Genomic DNA, 18,294 nt, shown 5'->3' on the forward strand with positions numbered 1-18,294 from the left:
TTTACATGTGAGATCAGTTAAACCCTGCAGTAGACCTGATATTCTCATTCTAGCAGTAGACCTACCACCACAATTCATTCAATTACACCTAGGGTTGGGCCATATGGGCAAAATATTATCGCAAGGTATTTTCTTGATTCATTTTATGATTTTTAATAATAAAAGTTCTAAATGTGCTTTATGAGTAGTGAGTGATCCTAAGGTGTAAACACATAGATACTGAGTGATTTCAATGAGTCTTTCTGCATTCTGTTTTATACCGTTCACTTCAACCCCCCAAAAGTCCGAATTTTCATCAATTTCTGCATTTGAGATCATTTCTACACTGCCACGTAGGGCTACACGATATGGGCAAGCAATCTGGGACTTACTTTTAACCAAATGTTGCAATTTGACTTGCATTTAGAGCATAACACTTAACTGTTGGAATCATGGAAATAGAATGTCTATTCTAGTTATATAATAGTGGGCACTTTTAATACAGTGTTTGACATGACAACAAATGAAAATGCCAGGGAGGAGTTATTGTGACAATGTAGGAACTAAAGTGTTGATGATAGGTGTTTCCTAGGGGGGCCTTTAATCTTTGGCTACATTAAATGTTCTCTCTTAGCTACATGAAGTAGCTAACATGTTCTTGCTTTGCGTTTACCTCTAATTTAGAAAATACTGTTGCACAAACATGCTGATTTAGGTCTACACCATCACTGGTATTATCAGGCTGATAAGCTAATTACGCTTGCTCTTACTAGGTCAATTATTAGCTAGCGATTAGCATTAGCGGCTAACAAGATTTAAGAACAACTTAAGACAAACTAGCTGTTTGCAGATGTAAAAAAAACAAGCTAATAGTGTAATTATAGAATGCTAGTATATTTATATTAAGACACAAAGTGACAACTGCATTGTTGTCATCAACATTGTTCCATGTGCTGCATAGACCACGCAGACTAAACGCAAGTGTCTCGTGGTCGAGGAAGAACAAATGCGCTCCTTGAGTGATGGGGAGAGAAGACTCAAGTAGTGAACTATAAAAATGGACGTTACACACTACGTATCTCATTTAACAAACCAAACATTCAAATACCGGTATAGAAGGTAAAATAAAAACCCAAACCGGTCCATGCATCAATATCGGTATATCGCAAAAAACGTTATACCGCCCAGCCCTAATTACACCCACCACCAGAATCAATTCAATTAGACCTACCACCACAATTCATGTAATCTTTCAACCTGCAAACAGAATACATTAAGACAATTCAACACTGCTACAGAGAGTCATCATATTTTAAGAGTCAAATCCATCTCCTGATGGGATTATGTTCAGGCCAGCCAGAGTCCTGTCGGTAAGAGTCTAGACTGGAGTGTTGTTATGGCACAGCAGACTGAGGGTGTTGGCTGAGTTTAACCCAGAGGTCCCAGCAAAGTAGGCCATTGCCAAAGTTTCGAGTGACCTCAAGAGACATGTATTCATGTCGGGGTGGAGTAGCCTAGGCAGTACAGTAAACATTCATACAAGTCACTCAGAGATTTGAGTGCGTTTGGCCAGGGTGCATCCCAAATTACACCCTGTACAGCGCACTATTTTTGACCCGAGCCCTATGGGCCAGGTCAGAAGAAGTGCACTACATAGGGAATAGGGTGCCATCGGGGATGTAAGTCAATGTCTCTTGAACAATACACAAATGACATCAAGCAGCACATGGCACTGAGACTGAACACCATACAAAGCAAGGATAAGAACCATTACAAATGAACAACTAACCACTTTAATGCAGTCTTAAAAACCAATGCACAACAAAAGAAACAAAAAACATAAATCAACGCCATTACGAAAGGGAGACTTATCACCCTCCGACAACAAATATCCAATCGCACAAAAACAACAACTGTGTTATTCGGGAAAATGCATGTCTTTCCTGTAGCATTGTCATTTCTAGTTCAAGGTACAGTACATTGTACAAGGCCTCTATCAATCCCTCCATAGGCTAGTATCTCCAATAGTCTCTATGGTAGAAGCAGTACAGTACTTGCGGATCAGATCAGTCTTCCATAATGACAGCACTGCTGACTGACAAGAGTTTCAGCGTTTTGTTAGATTTTTCCTTGTGATTAAAAAAGCTATAGCAGGGGGGCGGGTTTTAGCGTTAGGGGGCGGGGTTTAGAGTTAGGGGGCAGGGACTCAGAGCAGGCTTAGTAGTCAGAGCTGATTCAATTTCTGATCACAGGTCAGTTTCATCATGCAGCGTTTGTTTTTACCCATAATCCCCACACGCTCTCAGGAGACACACATCTCGGGGGGCTGTGGTGTACTGGGCTTGGCTACCGGTGAAGCTGCCGGTACCAGCCCCGGTGGCCCCTTGTCAGCCTTCTCTGGGCCTGCTGGGGGCCCCAACGGGGCTGGTTGCTTCTGGCGGCGGCTACAGTCTTCTTGAAGAGACGCATGCTGAGTTGGAAGAGCTCACTGTCCACCACAGGAACACTGGGGTACATCTGCTTGGCCAGGCCCTGGAGAGAGAAAGAGTTAGCTTACTATACAGCGATAGGCAGTGTGTGTCAAAATATTGCTCCATCTATTATAATATACTATCTACATATTCCCAGTCCATTCCTCCATATATCCTACAGTAGAGGGCCATCTTAGTCTATTGGTATATGGTCTAGAATAGTCTATGGTTCTGGGTACAAGTTGTTTTTCTTGGAGCACTCACCTTTTCGTTCTTCAGGAGCTGCCGTCTGATGGCCATGTCCCTGCGGGCACAGAGGGCCTTACAGCAGGGGCCCAGGTTCCTCAGCAGACCTGCCCTCTCTATCTTCCTGTTCAGAGCTGCCTTGTTCAGAGCACCCAGGTCGTGCTCAAACAGCTTGTCAGCATCTGGAGGAATGGACGGAGAGCTGGGTTACTCACTGCATGTTTCCAGTGATGAATGGAAGCAACATACAAAAGATGCTTCTATTGCCGCTGCTTAGTGCTTTATGATATGCTAACACCACACTGACTGCTTAGTGCTTTATGATATGCTAACACCACACTGACTGCTTAGTGCTTTATGATATGCTAACACCACACTGACTGCTTAGTGCTTTATGATATGCTAACACCACACTGACTGCTTAGTGCTTTATGATATGCTAACACCACACTGACTGCTTAGTGCTTTATGATATGCTAACACCACACTGACTGCTTAGTGCTTTATGATATGCTAACACCACACTGACTGCTTAGTGCTTTATGATATGCTAACACCACACTGACTGCTTAGTGCTTTATGATATGCTAACACCACACTGACTGCTTAGTGCTTTATGATATGCTAACACCACACTGACTGCTTAGTGCTTTATGATATGCTAACACCACACTGACTGCTTAGTGCTTTATGATATGCTAACACCACACTGACTGCTTAGTGCTTTATGATATGCTAACACCACACTGACTGCTTAGTGCTTTATGATATGCTAGCACCACACTGACTGCTTAGTGCTTTATGATATGCTAGCACCACACTGACTGCTTAGTGCTTTATGATATGCTAACACCACATCGACTGCTTAGTGCTTTATCATATGCTAGCACCACACTGACTGCTTAGTGCTTTATGATATGCTAACACCACACTGACTGCTTGGGTGCTTTATCATATGCTAGCACCACACTGACTGCTTAGTGCTTTATGATATGCTAACACCACACTGACTGCTTGGGTGCTTTATCATATGCTAGCACCACACTGACTGCTTAGTGCTTTATGATATGCTAACACCACACTGACTGCTTGGGTGCTTTATCATATGCTGGCACCACACTGACTGCTTAGTGCTTTATGATATGCTAGCACCACACTGACTACTTAGTGCTTTATCATATGCTAGCACCACACTGACTGCTTGGGGGGCTTTATCATATGCTAGGACTTTATCATATCATATGCTAGCACCACACTGACTGCTTGGGGGGCTTTATCATATGCTAGCACCACACTGACTGCTTAGTGCTTTATCATATGCTAGCACCACACTGACTGCTTGGGGGACTTTATGATATACTAGCACCACACTGACTGCTTGGGGGGCTTTATCATATGCTAGCACCACACTGACTGCTTGGGGTGCTTTATCATATGCTAGCACCACACTGACTGCTTGGGGGACTTTATCATATGCTAGCACCACACTGACTGCTTGGGGGGCTTTATCATATTCTAGCACCACACTGACTGCTTGGGGGGCTTTATCATATGCTAGCACCACACTGACTGCTTGGGGGGCTTTATCATATGCTAGCACCACACTGACTGCTTGGGGGGCTTTATGATATGCTAGCACCACACTGACTGCTTGGGGGGCTTTATCATATGCTAGCACCACACATGCTCACACAACTGAGCCATGTTCTAAGTATGCATACTTCCATTAACAGTCTGTGTCTTGTAAAGTAGACAGAGATGGTATGGATAATGTCTGTCATATTATACATGGTTCTAAAATCCAGTAGGAGAAAGATGGAGCAGAGTATGTAATATTACTAATATAATCCAGTAGGAGAAAGAGAGTACAGTATGTAATAGTACTAATATAATCCAGTAAGAGAAAGATGGAGTAGAGTATGTAATAGTACTAATATAATCCAGTAGGAGTACAGTATGTAATAGTACTAATATAATCCAGTAGGAGAAAGATGGAGTAGAGTATGTAATAGTACTAATATAATCCAGTAGGAGTACAGTATGTAATAGTACTAATATAATCCAGTAGGAGTACAGTATGTAATAGTACTAATATAATCCAGTAGGAGAAAGACGGAGTAGCGTATGTAATAGTACTAATATAATCCAGTAGGAGTACAGTATGTAATAGTACTAATATAATCCAGTAGGAGAAAGATGGAGTAGAGTATGTAATAGTACTAATATAATCCAGTAGGAGTACAGTATGTAATAGTACTAATATAATCCAGTAGGAGAGAGATGGAGTAGAGTATGTAATAGTACTAATATAATCCAGTAGGAGAAAGACGGAGTAGAGAATGTAATAGTACTAATATAATCCAGTAGGTGAAAGATGGAGTAGAGTATGTAATAGTACTAATATAATCCAGTAGGAGAAAGATGGAGCAGAGTATGTAATAGTACTAATATAATCCAGTAGGAGAAAGAGAGTACAGTATGTAATAGTACTAATATAATCCAGTAAGAGAAAGATGGAGTAGAGTATGTAATAGTACTAATATAATCCAGTAGGAGTACAGTATGTAATAGTACTAATATAATCCAGTAGGAGAAAGATGGAGTAGAGTATGTAATAGTACTAATATAATCCAGTAGGAGAAAGATGGAGTAGAGTATGTAATAGTACTAATATAATCCAGTAGGTGAAAAATGGAGTAGAGTATGTAATAGTACTAATATAATCCAGTAGGAATACAGTATGTAATAGTACTAATATAATCCAGTAGGACAAAGATGGAGTAAAGTATGTAATAGTACTAATATAATCCAGTAGGAGAAAAAGAGTACAGTATGTAATAGTACTAATATAATCCAGTAGGAGAAAGAGAGTACAGTATGTAATAGTACTAATATAATCCAGTAGGAGAAAGAGAGTAGAGTATGTAATAGTACTAATATAATCCAGTAGCAGAAATATGGAGTACAGTATGTAATAGTACTAATATTATCCAGTAGGAGAAAGATGGAGTACAGTATGTAATAGTACTAATATCTCCTCCAATCACCTTTAGGGTCGTCCAGCTCCTTTTTGCAGACCTCCCTGACTCTCTCCAGGAGCTCGGGCCCAGCCAGCCGCTTGGAGACGCCCGCCCTGAGGAGCACTGCCCCTGGGGTGAACCGGAGCAGAGCTGCCCCTGCCGCCCGGGGCTCCTGCTTCTGCTTGGGCATCAGGCTGGACCAGTCCACATCAATCACATCCAGGGGACCTGTAGGAACACAGCACATATGAAGGACTTAGACCACAATAACCAAACAATTTAGTTTACAATAATAAAAAAACAACAGTTTGTCTTTTACCAGTGTCCAACTGCAGACTAGACAGGGTTGCCAGGTGTGTGATATTGGGCTAGTTTTGAGCTGGTTTGGGGGAGCCATTGCACAGAATTTCTCACGACCTGGCAACCCCGCTGGCAAACAATAAGGACTGTGTAGCCCTGTTCTCAGCCAGAAGGACTGTGTAGCCATGTTCTCAGCCAGAAGGACTGTGTAGCCCTGTTCTCAGCCAGAAGGACTGTGTAGTCCTGTTCTCAGCCAGAAGGACTGTGTAGCCCTGTTCTCAGCCAGAAGGACTGTGTAGCCCTGTTCTCAGCCAGAAGGACTGTGTTGTCCTGTTCTCAGCCAGAAGGACTGTGTAGCCCTGTTCTCAGCCAGAAGGACTGTTCTCAGCCAGAAGGACTGTGTAGACCAGAAGGACTGTGTAGCCCTGTTCTCAGCCAGAAGGACTGTGTAGTCCTGTTCTCAGCCAGAAGGACTGTGTAGTCCTGTTCTCAGCCAGAAGGACTGTGTAGCCCTGTTCTCAGCCAGAAGGACTGTGTAGCCCTGTTCTCAGCCAGAAGGACTGTGTAGCCTGTTCTCAGCCAGAAGGACTGTGTAGCCCTGTTCTCAGCCAGACGGACTGTTCTCAGCCCTGTTCTCAGCCAGAAGGACTGTGTAGTCCTGTTCTCAGCCAGAAGGACTGTGTAGTCCTGTTCTCAGCCAGACGGACTGTGTCCCTGTTCTCAGCCAGAAGGACTGTGTAGTCCTGTTCTCAGCCAGAAGGACTGTGTAGCCCTGTTCTCAGCCAGAAGGACTGTGTAGTCCTGTTCTCAGCCAGAAGGACTGTGTAGCCCTGTTCTCAGCCAGAAGGACTGTGTAGCCCTGTTCTCAGCCAGAAGGACTGTGTAGTCCTGTTCTCAGCCAGAAGGACTGTGTAGTCCTGTTCTCAGCCAGACGGACTGTGTAGCCCTGTTCTCAGCCAGAAGGACTGTGTAGTCCTGTTCTCAGCCAGAAGGACTGTGTAGCCCTGTTCTCAGCCAGAAGGACTGTGTAGTCCTGTTCTCAGCCAGAAGGACTGTGTAGTCCTGTTCTCAGCCAGACGGACTGTGTAGCCCTGTTCTCAGCCAGAAGGACTGTGTAGTCCTGTTCTCAGCCAGAAGGACTGTGTAGCCCTGTTCTCAGCCAGAAGGACTGTGTAGTCCTGTTCTCAGCCAGAAGGACTGTGTAGCCCTGTTCTCAGCCAGAAGGACTGTGTAGCCCTGTTCTCAGCCAGAAGGACTGTGTAGTCCTGTTCCCAGCCAGAAGGACTGTGTAGTCCTGTTCCCAGCCAGAAGGACTGTGTTGTCCTGTTCTCAGTATTGTACCTGGTATCTTCTCTTCTTCCTGCCCATCCTCTCTCTTCTGGGCGCTGTCCGCCAAGATCTCATCCAACTCGTCATCACTGATTGGCTCGTACTCCTCCCCGCCAGACACCACCGACACAGCGTCATCCGCCTTCGCGTCATCTTCGTCTGAGGACAAACAAATAAACTCACTCAATAACCTGCTACCATATCAACACAAACATAGACAAACAGATCTGGGACAGGGCTGTTGTTGCCAGCTCCCATGGTCACTGTCACACCAACTGTTCTGGGATCAGGCTAGTAGTTTGTGATTGTAGATGATCCTTACCGTCAACGCTGTCCTGTTTCTCTGCTTCCTGTATCTGTCCTCCCACAGGGTGATGGCTGTTGCCTGCTTTGTCCTGGTCCATGCCGCCGTGTCCCAAGGCTTCGTGGGGGAGCAGGAGAGAGAACTCAGCCCTGTCCGGCCCCCTGATATCTGGTCTCATGTGATCTGGCCTTATGTCCGGTCTTATATCTGGCCCTCCTCTCATATCCCCTCGAATGTCTCCCCTAATATCAGGTCTCATGTCCCCTCGAATGTCTCCCCTAATATCAGGTCTCATGTCCCCTCGAATGTCTCCCCTAATATCAGGTCTCATGTCCCCTCGAATGTCTCCCCTAATATCAGGTCTCATGTCTCCCCTCATATCAGGTCTCATGTCCCCTCGAATGTCTCCCCTCATATCGGGTCTCATATCCCCTCGAATATCTCCCCTAATATCAGGTCTCATGTCCCCTCGAATATCTCCCCTAATATCGGGTCTCATGTCTCCCCTCATATCAGGTCTCATGTCCCCTCGAATGTCTCCCCTCATATCAGGTCTCATGTCTCCCCTCATATCAGGTCTCATGTCCCCTCGAATGTCTCCCCTCATATCAGGTCTCATATCTCCTCTCATGTCTCCTCTCATATCCCCTCGAATGTCTCCCCTCATATCAGGTCTCATATCTCCTCGCATGTCCCCTCTTAAATCTGGTCTGTCTCCCCTCATATCTGGTCTGTCTCCCCTCATATCTGGTCTGTCTCCCCTCATATCTGGTCTGTCCCCCCTCATATCTGGTCTGTCTCCCCTCATGTCCATCCTGTTCTTGGGGTCCCCATGTGGCGGCAGGTCCATCAGCAGCATCCTCTCCCGCTCCCGGTCGTTGCCATGGTCGCCACCGCGGCCAATGCCCCTGTTGCCACCACGCTCCCTTTCCCGCTCTCGTTCGTGCTGCTGCAGGAGACCCTCGGGCAGAAGCCGCTCTCTCTCACCCCGCATGTCACGGAGATCACGCTCTCTCATTTGCTCTCTGTTGCCTCCACGCATGAGGAGGGGTTCACGGCCCCTCCCACCCCACTCCCGTGGCCCCTCGGGCTCCCAGTCTCTCTGCTGCCCCTGCTGCTGGAGAGGAGGTAGTGGCCCCGGAGGCCCCTGTTGCTGTCGGAGGTCCTTGCGCTCACGCTCCCTCTCAAACTGTTCCCGCTCCCTCTCTCTCTCCCTCTCACGCTCTCGGCCATCGTAGGACCCGGCCCGCGACTGCACCTGCCGCTCTGACTCAGGAGAGCTACGTCTGGAGCTGTGGCTGCGAGAGTCCTGCCGGTCTGGGAAGGAAAACCAACAGAAATGGAATATAAGAGATAATAATATCAATCAAATCAAACTAGTAAAGGAGCTCACTGTTTTCTCAACAAAACCTGTTAGTAGTATGTGTCTGGCGTACCTGAGGAGGTGCTGCGACTGGGCTCTCCTCTCCTCAGCTGGTCGATGCGTGACTTCCGCTCCTCTCCCCTCACCACTGGAGGCTCTGTGAGCACTGGTCCCCTCTCTCTCTCACCACGCTCCCTCTCTCTTTCCCTGTCTCGCTCCCTTTCTCGCTCCCTTTCTCGTTCCCTTTCTCGTTCCCGGTCTCGGGAGTTGGCCCCCTGGAGCTGGTGTCCTCTCCTGGGTCGGCCTGGTCCTTGGCCCTGCTGAGGGTCCTCTCTGTGGGCTGACTCGTTGGAGGGAGAACGGAGACGTCTGGATGAGGCCCTGCTCTGGTTGCTTCCCATACTGCTGCTCCTCTTCTGCTCCGGAGGAGGCTTCCTCAGCAGGGGCTGGGACATGAGGGGCTGGGGAGGCAGGGTCTGGAGTAACATGGGAGGGTCCTGGGACAGCAGAGGGGCGATGGGCAGGGGAACAGGCCTCTCCAACCTCTCCTTGCCCCCCCTCGGACCTCCTCTCCTGGGAAGAGCTTCGGTCGGAGTCCTCTCAGTGGGGACTGTGGGGGGTGCCTTAACGGGCGCCGATCCACCACCGCGCTCCAGCACATCCTCGTCAGACCAGTCGCTGAAGTTGGCGTCCATTTTGACGGGCTGTGGCAAGGGCTCTGCAACTGAATGTGGCATGGCCCTCTGGGATAGCAGAGCCTCCTTTGGCGCGGGCGGCGGCGTCCGGGGACCCCTCTTGTTCCTCTTGCCCGGGGGAAGATGGGAGGAGCCTGGTTCCTCCTCAGATGCGTCCGACTCAGCGCCACGGGATCGTTTCCTCTTCTTGTCCAGCGCCTTCTTCTTAGGCGCTTTGCGGGGAGAGAGGAGAGGGGGCGGGGGGCCGTCCGAGAGGGCCATGGAGGAGGGGGGCTCTGGGTTGGTGAACCTCTCTGGAGCTCCTGAAACACCTCCTGCCACAGCCTCCTCCTTCCTCCCCTTCTTCAGGCCTTTCTTCTGGGACTTAGTCTTCTTCTTGCCCTCCTCATGACCTGACGGGACTGGAGCATCTCTGTCCTCAGTGACCAGGGCCACGGGAGGCGGGGGAGGGGTGGGCTCCCGACCATCCCTCTCTTTACCCCTCCTAGAGTCCGAGCCGGAGGCCGAGACAGGGGTACTGCTATCTGAGGGGTGCTCCCCCCGTCTCTCCCCTCCTCTGCCTGCTCCTCCTCTGTCTCCGCGGGCGTCGGCCTCCTCATTCCGGCGGCTCCTCCCCTCCCTCTTGTCCCCGCCTCCACGGCGCTCCTCGTCCTTCCAGCGGCTGGGCTTGGTGTCCTCCGTTACAGAGGTGCTGGGGGGGGAACGCAGGAGGGGGTCCTGGGGCGGGAGTACCACCTGACTCAACAGCCGGTGTTTCTCAACACCTGAACACACACCAAGAAGCCGAGGGATTCTGTTAGCACCAAGGTTTATCAACATCATGGAAATGTCAACAAAGGTCAAAGAAACAAAACACCTTGTTATCTTAAAGGGCGCCTTGGCTCGGTCTCAAAGATCTCTGATCGCCTTCTAATAACAATCAAACACCAGCTGTTACTTCTATGTCAGCACGTTGAGTTCCAGTCTGTCTGTATGAAATGTGCTCAAACATTAAAAGGTATTATCACCATTACTGAGTGTGCCCTGGGCTCACGTGGAGGGATATTGAAGTGATCAGGCCAAGGCACCCTTTGGGGAGGTGTTAATCCATACGGGACTATTTTCCTCCAGACAGAACCAGTGCTGTTTGTTTTCCCCATTAAAGAGTATCCCTACTGTCAAGCACTGGAGGAGGAGGACACACTGGTACTGTGACGGGGAGGATGGTGATTGGGCCAGAGCCAGAGGTGGGGCGGACCTTGGGCTGACCTCCACCAATCAAACGCTCACTTTTCTCCTCAGGGCTGTTGTATTCCTCGCCGTCTCCTGGGGTGGCGTCCCTTGCTCGCTTGGGAGAGGGGCGAGTCGGGCTGGGTGTGGTCTCTACCCTGTGCCTCTTCCGGCTGCAGATGACACACACAGAGAAGAGGGGTTAGAGGTCAGCTGGGTTGTGTTAAGTTAGAAAGAAACAGACGGAAACCACAACTAAGGTAAAACAATGGAGTGATTCTAGTTAAGTGTCATGGGTTAGTTGTTACCACTGGTGGTTACTACTGATACTTGCCTGGTCTTGCGGTCTTCATGCGAGTCTCGGACAGAGCGGTCGTCCCTTGGTTCATCCCTAGTTCGTTCCCGTCGCTCATCCCTTCCTTTCTCACGCTCCTCCCATTCCCGCTGCCTCTCCCTCTCTCTTTGCTCTCGCTCCCTCTCCCGCTCTCGTTCCCTCTCCCGCTCTCTCTCCTTCCTCTCCCTATCTCGCTCCTCCCTCTCCCGCTCCCTCTCTTCCCTCTCCCGCTCCCTCTCTCGCTCCTTTTCCCTCTCTTTCTCCTTTTCCCTCTCCCTTTCCTTTTCCCTCTCTCGCTCTCGTTCTCGCTCCCTCTCCCGGACCCTCTCCCGCTCTGCCTCCCTCTCCTTCTCCTTCTCTCTTTCTCTCTCCTTCTCTCTTTCCCGTTCCCTCTCTCGCTCCCTCTCTCGGGCCCTGTCCTCTCGCCTGTCCCCCCCCTTTTCCTCTCCTCTGCGTTCATCCCTCCCTCTGGTCTCCTCCCTGTCCGGCTCTTCTCCTCTGGCTGGGTGCCGACCAGGAGAGGAAGCTCTTTGGTCTGTTAGAAACAGGAAACAGCCAGTCAGTCACAACATCCAACACCAAGGGTTTCATTCTGAATGAATGTTTGAAAAAGCATTAGAGGAGAGGGCCTGAGGGACCTGGATCTTCTTCTCCCGTACGAGGAAGAGACAGGATGCTTTACGAAGGCTTTCTGTTACATATAACTGTGTTTCTTGTTGTCCTTGCCTCTTGTAGCATCAGCTGTGTACTTTGTCAGTTGCCCTGTCTAGCTGTGTCCTTTTCTGTCTACGTCTCGTTTCTATTTGAAATCACTCACGACAGAACATTGAGATTGTTTTTCAATGAAAAGCGTATTACAAATTGTATTTATTTATATTATAGATGAAATGTATTTGTTCTCCTCACCTCTCTCCCTGTTCTCTCTGCGGTCACCACGGTCGGTGTGACCACCTCTACGGTCGTAGGATGAGTCTCTCCCAGTCGCCTGCTCCCCTCCTCTCCTGTCTCCGTCATAACGGTCACGCTCCGCTCCTCCTCTCTCTGCGCCTCCTCTCTCCGCCCCACGGTCGGTGCTCCTCTCCGCACTCTTCTCACGGAAGCCTCCGCCGCTACGTGACTCCCAGCCGTCATGACCACCGCTCTCCAGCTGGGAGCCTCGGGCATTCCGGGTGGAGCCTGAGGAAACTGAGGCAGGAAGGACAGAGTTAAGAGTATGCTGAAACAGACACAGAGGGGATTGGATTATCTGGCCTGGGATGCCCCGGTGGGAGGAGTTCGCACCAGGTGAACAGTGACTGTATTCGTTTTGGAACCGGGTGGCCTCCCAGGCACGAGCCAGGTGCCCCCCTCTGGGCTGACGGCGAAACAGGTTCAAAACAAAAGTGACGTAGGTTATGAACGTGGATTAATGAGAAGGAATCAGAGGCTTTTCTCACGTGCAAAAGTGATTGCTTTTGATATAAACGCTTTATCTGCCTTCCCAATGAAAACTAATTTGATCAAAAAGAGATGTTTCTGGATGATGCTCCATGCTGCTTTGTTGACAACATGGCCGAGCGGCACAGATTACTGTTCCATTTGAGAAGGGAGCTCCTCCCTCAGCCATAGACTGGTGCACCGCAGTTCATCTTGATCAAATTCCCTCACTTCCACAGACACAACAACAACAAACACATTAACAACTGTTACTCCAACTGGCCATTAGTAGATTTTGCTGGTCATAAGATGTGTGATGTCATGTGTGACCTCACCTTTGTCAGATGCGTCAGCCTCGCGGCCCCTACCCCTGCCAGGTCTCTCAGCTCTACTCTCTGTCCTCGTCTCCCCCTTCCCTTCAGTCCTCCCTCCTTCCTCTCGCCCGTGGCCCCTCCCATAGCCCCTCCCCTCCTCCGGGACAGCCTCCTCCTTCCTGTCTGTCTTCTCCCTCTCTCCTCTCTCCCGCTCCCTCTCTTTCTCCTTTTCTCGCTCCCTCTCCCGTTCTCGGTCCCTGTACTCCAGAGGGTCTCGTCCAGAGCGTGTTGACGTGGTCTCTGTGGTTCTGGGTTCCCGGGTCGAGTCCTTGGTGTCCCGGTCTCTATCCCTGGTGGGGTCCCTGGAGGTACTGGTGGAGTCTCCTCGTCGGTCGCTGCGCCCGTCACCCCGGCGCTCTCGCCCCTCTTTTGTCTCCCGGTCCTCACGGGCGGCATCACGAGAAGAGCTCGTCTCTGCCACCTCGTAGTCCCGGTCGTCACGGGTACCGTCTTTCTCTCGCTTCCCGCGGCTCTCTGCATGGATGAGACAAAAACACAGGTCTGTGTTATTACAGTGTCCAGTCAAACGACACAATGTAGACACTGTTTTCATATAAACAAACAGCAACATATAGAAAACCAGTAGTTTATTTAAAGGTGGTGACCACATATAGAAAACCAGTAGTTTATTTAAAGGTGGTGACCACATATAGAAAACCAGTAGTTTATTTAAAGGTGACCACATATAGAAAACCAGTAGTTTATTTAAAGGTGGTGACCACATATAGAAAACCAGTAGTTTATTTAAAGGTGGTGACCACATATAGAAAACCAGTAGTTTATTTAAAGGTGGTGACCACATATAGAAAACCAGTAGTTTATTTAAAGGTGGTGACCACATGTAGAAAACCAGTAGTTTATTTAAAGGGAGGTGACCACATATAGAAAACCAGTAGTTTATTTAAAGGGAGGTGACCACATATAGAAAATGGTCTGTGTTTTATGTTAATGAGTTGCTGTACCGTCTCGACGCTCGTGTCGGTGCTCCTGGGCAGGTGGGCTCCTCCCCCTCTCGCTGCGTCCTCTCTCACGCCCCCGAGAGTGGTTTCGTCCTCCGGGGCTAGTCCTCCTCTGAGGAGAGGAGGTGTCCCGGGAGGCTGCAGGGGAGCGGGAGGAACACCTCTGGCCAGGAGGTGAGGAGGTGGCTGGGGGCTCGCGGTTGTAGGCGGGGGATGCCGAGCGGCGCCGGCGGGGGGAAGGAGAGTGTCTCTGGGCTGAGGAGCCAGAGTGGGAGGAGGGGGAGTGGTGGCGGGGCGGGGTGGGGGTGCGCTTGTGGCGGGGAGGGGGAGACCTGGAAGACCAGGAGAGGACGAGGGGGTTATGGTTATTCAGGGAAAGTGACCATCTTGCTAGTCTGTCTACCATCTACACCAACTCATGAGAATCCTGCTAATAACATGACTGAAAATGCAAGTGTTAGGATAGATGGCATCTTTAGACCATCGTCTCAGGTTCAGGTGCTGCTGCATATCTCTCCATTTCTGCAAGCCGATGTTTATACTGTCATCTTACTGCTTCCGGCATGACAATGATGTTGTTATCTTCTTAGTGTCTAACAGACCACTGACCTGTGAGGTGGGGAGGCAGGCGCAAGGGTCTTCTGGGAGGCTACTTTTGGGGAGGTGGACTTGTTCTTCCTGGCTGACGGGGACGCCTCTCGGTCTCTGGAAGGAGAAGACACGCTGCCGGAACGTTCCTCAGACATCACTGACCGCTTGGCCTTGTGGGAGCTGTCTGACCGGTCTCTGCAAGCGCCAAGAGAAACTAAAAGTTAGTCCCTTTCATAGTATATTCAACAACAGTGCTAACAGACTTGTTTAAATGACTGTTGTTTTCAGTGGGTCTTGTTATGCCTATTCAACGAGGCTGCTAGATCCCTCTACAGCTTGGAGTGGAGCTGGACAAAGCATGGCTGTTGTTTTCAGTGGGTCTTGTTATGCCTATTCAACGAGGCTGCTAGATCCCTCTACAGCTTGGAGTGGAGCTGGACAAAGCATGGCTGTTGTTTTCAGTGGGTCTTGTTATGCCTATTCAACGAGGCTGCTAGATCCCTCTACAGCTTGGAGTGGAGCTGGACAAAGCATGACTGTTGTTTTCAGTGGGTCTTGTTATGCCTATTCAACGAGGCTGCTAGGTCCCTCTACAGCTTGGAGTGGAGCTGGACAAAGCATGACTGTTGTTTTCAGTGGGTCTTGTTATGCCTATTCAACGAGGCTGCTAGGTCCCTCTACAGCTTGGAGTGGAGCTGGACAAAGCATGACTGTTGTTTTCAGTGGGTCTTGTTATGCCTATTCAACGAGGCTGCTAGATCCCTCTACAGCTTGGAGTGGAGCTGGACAAAGTATGGCAGTCAACCTCTTTACCTGCGTTTCTCCTTCTTCTCCTTGTGTTTCTCCACGTCTCTCCCTCTCTCCTTTCCCTCCTTGGGCGGCTTCTCCTCACACTTCTCCTTGTTCTTGTGTTTCCCCTTGTGTTTCTTCCCCCCGGCTGCCACGACAGGGTTCACCAGCGGAAGCACCGGAGGAGGGGGGCTGGGGGTGCGGGGACCTTTCTTCTTCCCGTGGCCCCCCTTGGAAGATCTGGCCATGGCGGATGCAGAGGACGACACAGAGGTCTTCTTCTCCTTCTTCCTAGAACCGGAAGCTTTAGGTCCTTTAGTGTGTTTGGGAGATCCACTGGACTTCCTGGAGGAGGGGGAACCTTTCGAGCTGGAACGCTCCGGGGATGTCTGGAATTACAACGTGGAATAAAGGCAGAATTGGTTACCATGGACACTGAAAGGAGAGAAGCCCAAACCAGATATGAGTGTTGATATGGATGGCTCCTGAATGACAATAAGGTTAGGTAGGTATCTCTTCTTACCTTGGATATGATAGTGGTCCTAGTTTTGGTGGTCGGCTCCTAGTGAGAGATTGTAAGTGTATAAGGTTATAAAACAGATCAACCTCCGTCTTAAATCATGCAGGGCTCTATGAACTATAATAGATATAGCTACAGTCGATACATGCATACCGGTACCTCTTTCTTGATAACAATCTCCTCTCTTTTCTCCATATTCTCCTGCTCCAACTTCATGAGCTCACGCTGAATCTTCTGTCTCTTCATCTCTAGGGATAATTCGTAGTCGTAGTCGCCGTTATCCGAGTCTTAAAGACAAATACAACAGCACATTACTTAAGGTTAGAATATGCAATACAAACAACTTTTCCCAATAGAGTGAAAAACGGTTCGACATTCATTAGTTCTCCTTTCAGATGTTAATAAGGGCACGTGCTTTCTTCCTTTTCGTTGTGCCTATTGAACACGGCCCTACTTTCAAACCTCACCTTCGCGGTTGGCTTCCCACTCGGTGGTCTCTTCTTCGCTGGCAGGGCTTCTCTCTTTAGTGATTTTTATATCTTCCTTCTCCCTGTGGCGGCCTCGGGACGAGTCTCGCTGCTGCAGAACACAGACAGGTTTACATGGAAGACTCCCATACATGTTGGTCTAATATCTAACCCCAAGGGGGGCCACAAAATGGTTGTTCACTATGTCCTAAAGAACAAAAGAAAACCGGACATGAAAGTGAGGTGTGTGTGGAGAGTAACTCACTCTGGCTGTGGGGGACGTAGGCTCCTCTGGGTCTCTCTTTGTAGCATCTGATTCAACATCCTGCCTCTTATTCTTCATCCTCTCTCGCAGATCGCCAGTTGGTCTCTCCGCTGACCTGTTTACACACAAACATATGGTAATCTCCGGCATTGGTTCAGCATAAGACAACTGGCTTATCAAATATAATAAGAAACAGCCATGGGAGAATATTTGGACCGTCTGACTGTGTTGCCCACTTGGATAAAATATCTATTTTTCAGTCGCCTGCATACACGGGTCACAGGCAATTCTCCAAGGCCATCTAACCTGCTAAAAGATCCACTAAATCCTTTGCCTCGTGGCTGAGTTCCATGTGTGTAGCGACAAGTATTGCCGTAACTGCAATTCCCAGTCTTCAACCAATTTCTACAATTAGTCTGAAAGGAAGAAAGCAAGAAAGCGTCATTTCATGAAGCAGAAATAGGGAATTTGCTCTGATGAATCCAAAATTCAAAGATGTTCTTTCTCTACCTTCTCTGGACATGCATGTGTTGTATCTGTCAGTGGGTTAGATGCAGGTGTAGAGGTACACACCTCGACAGCATTACTACCAGTGCTGGGGCCAAGTCTTTCAAACACGCTGGGCCGGCGAGACGGGGTGGTGGTGGTCTGGCTACTGCTGCTGTCAGATATGGTTTTAGAATTCTCCACTGTTACCCTCCGCCTTATCTTGGACATTCTGCAGGGCTGCAATGGTAGAATAATATATTATAAACCTGCATTGGTACATACAGAAATCTGAATATGCACTTTACTGTACAACAACAAAACATTTCAACGTTGGTTTGTCAAACAACAAAAATCAGTAGACTGGTTGACATTTCCATTTGAAACTAATGTAGGAAATTGATGCAAAGAAACATTGGGGATTTTGTTAATCTTTTTACACACTGATCTGGGGTGTAATTATTCTTCCAAACTGTTGCAAAACGTTCCATTTTGCAAATAAAAATAGTTTTTAATTGTACAAATTCAGTTAGCTCCCTCCCCGTTTCGTTTGCTTCCGTTAAGAAGTTTTGCAACAGAATCGGCTTTAATGAATACACCCCAACATCAACGTTAACGCTACCAATCAAGCCCCGATGATGAGTTAACATTAGCATATTGATACTGACTAGTTACTAACACGTTAGTTAACTAATCATTTATGCATATTTTTTGCCAGAGATCGTATCTGAAAATGCAGTTTGGTAGCTAGCTAGTTAACTAGCGAATGAAACGGGAACTTTGGATATTTATGATAACGTATTAGCATAAGCTAGCTATGCTCTCTGGGCCCGAGGCCTGTATAAGCCATCCCCATATTCTAAGATCCTGGAAAGCTAATGCACATTGCATTAAAAGAGTTGCCTCACCCAAAATATTAATTCGGTGTCGCATCTATTTTCGTAGGCAATGGGATTCGCTACCTCTTGAAATCACAAGTTGTATTCTTGTATTTCAATGGCAGGGGCTCCCCTATCCGCCTTCATGTTGGCAAAGGGTGCGTGTGTAATGATTGGGTGTGTTTTCGACCGTAGAGATCTAAAAGTGGAGCCGCAATATAATCTACACGCGCGGAGAACTATGGGATACTGGGTGTCTTCTTTTTTCTTTACACGACTTTGAGCCTGCAAGTTTGGAC

General features: G+C 48.6%; 1 protein-coding gene across 5 annotated transcripts; it reads right to left on the reverse strand.

Moving 5' to 3' along the window:
- Nucleotides 1-1,749: 1,749 nt before the first annotated feature.
- zc3h13 (zinc finger CCCH-type containing 13) lies at nucleotides 1,750-18,173 on the reverse strand. Of its 5 annotated transcripts, none has more exons than XM_065022741.1 (20): nucleotides 18,026-18,173; nucleotides 17,205-17,357; nucleotides 16,938-17,047; nucleotides 16,632-16,746; nucleotides 16,367-16,478; nucleotides 16,053-16,186; nucleotides 15,903-15,941; nucleotides 15,404-15,768; nucleotides 14,609-14,785; nucleotides 14,003-14,331; nucleotides 13,002-13,514; nucleotides 12,157-12,435; nucleotides 11,251-11,785; nucleotides 10,977-11,089; nucleotides 9,086-10,471; nucleotides 7,668-8,966; nucleotides 7,358-7,504; nucleotides 5,744-5,944; nucleotides 2,715-2,878; nucleotides 1,750-2,511 (listed from the first exon to the last, which is right to left on the reverse strand). In XM_065022741.1, exons 2-20 carry the CDS (start codon nucleotides 17,346-17,348, stop codon nucleotides 2,326-2,328), a joined length of 6,348 nt encoding a protein of 2,115 aa, XP_064878813.1. In that variant the 5' UTR covers nucleotides 17,349-17,357; nucleotides 18,026-18,173; the 3' UTR covers nucleotides 1,750-2,325. The 5 variants fall into 5 exon arrangements, with proteins under 5 accessions (XP_064878813.1, XP_064878811.1, XP_064878809.1 ...); XM_065022739.1 differs by having other exon boundaries at nucleotides 10,863-11,089; XM_065022737.1 differs by having other exon boundaries at nucleotides 10,863-11,089; nucleotides 16,059-16,186; nucleotides 17,142-17,357.
- Between the last annotated feature and the right edge of the window lie 121 nt (nucleotides 18,174-18,294).

The sequence above is a fragment of the Oncorhynchus nerka genome, linkage group LG2 (genome assembly GCF_034236695.1).
Source record: "Oncorhynchus nerka isolate Pitt River linkage group LG2, Oner_Uvic_2.0, whole genome shotgun sequence".
NCBI classification, from domain to species: Eukaryota; Metazoa; Chordata; class Actinopteri; order Salmoniformes; family Salmonidae; genus Oncorhynchus; species Oncorhynchus nerka.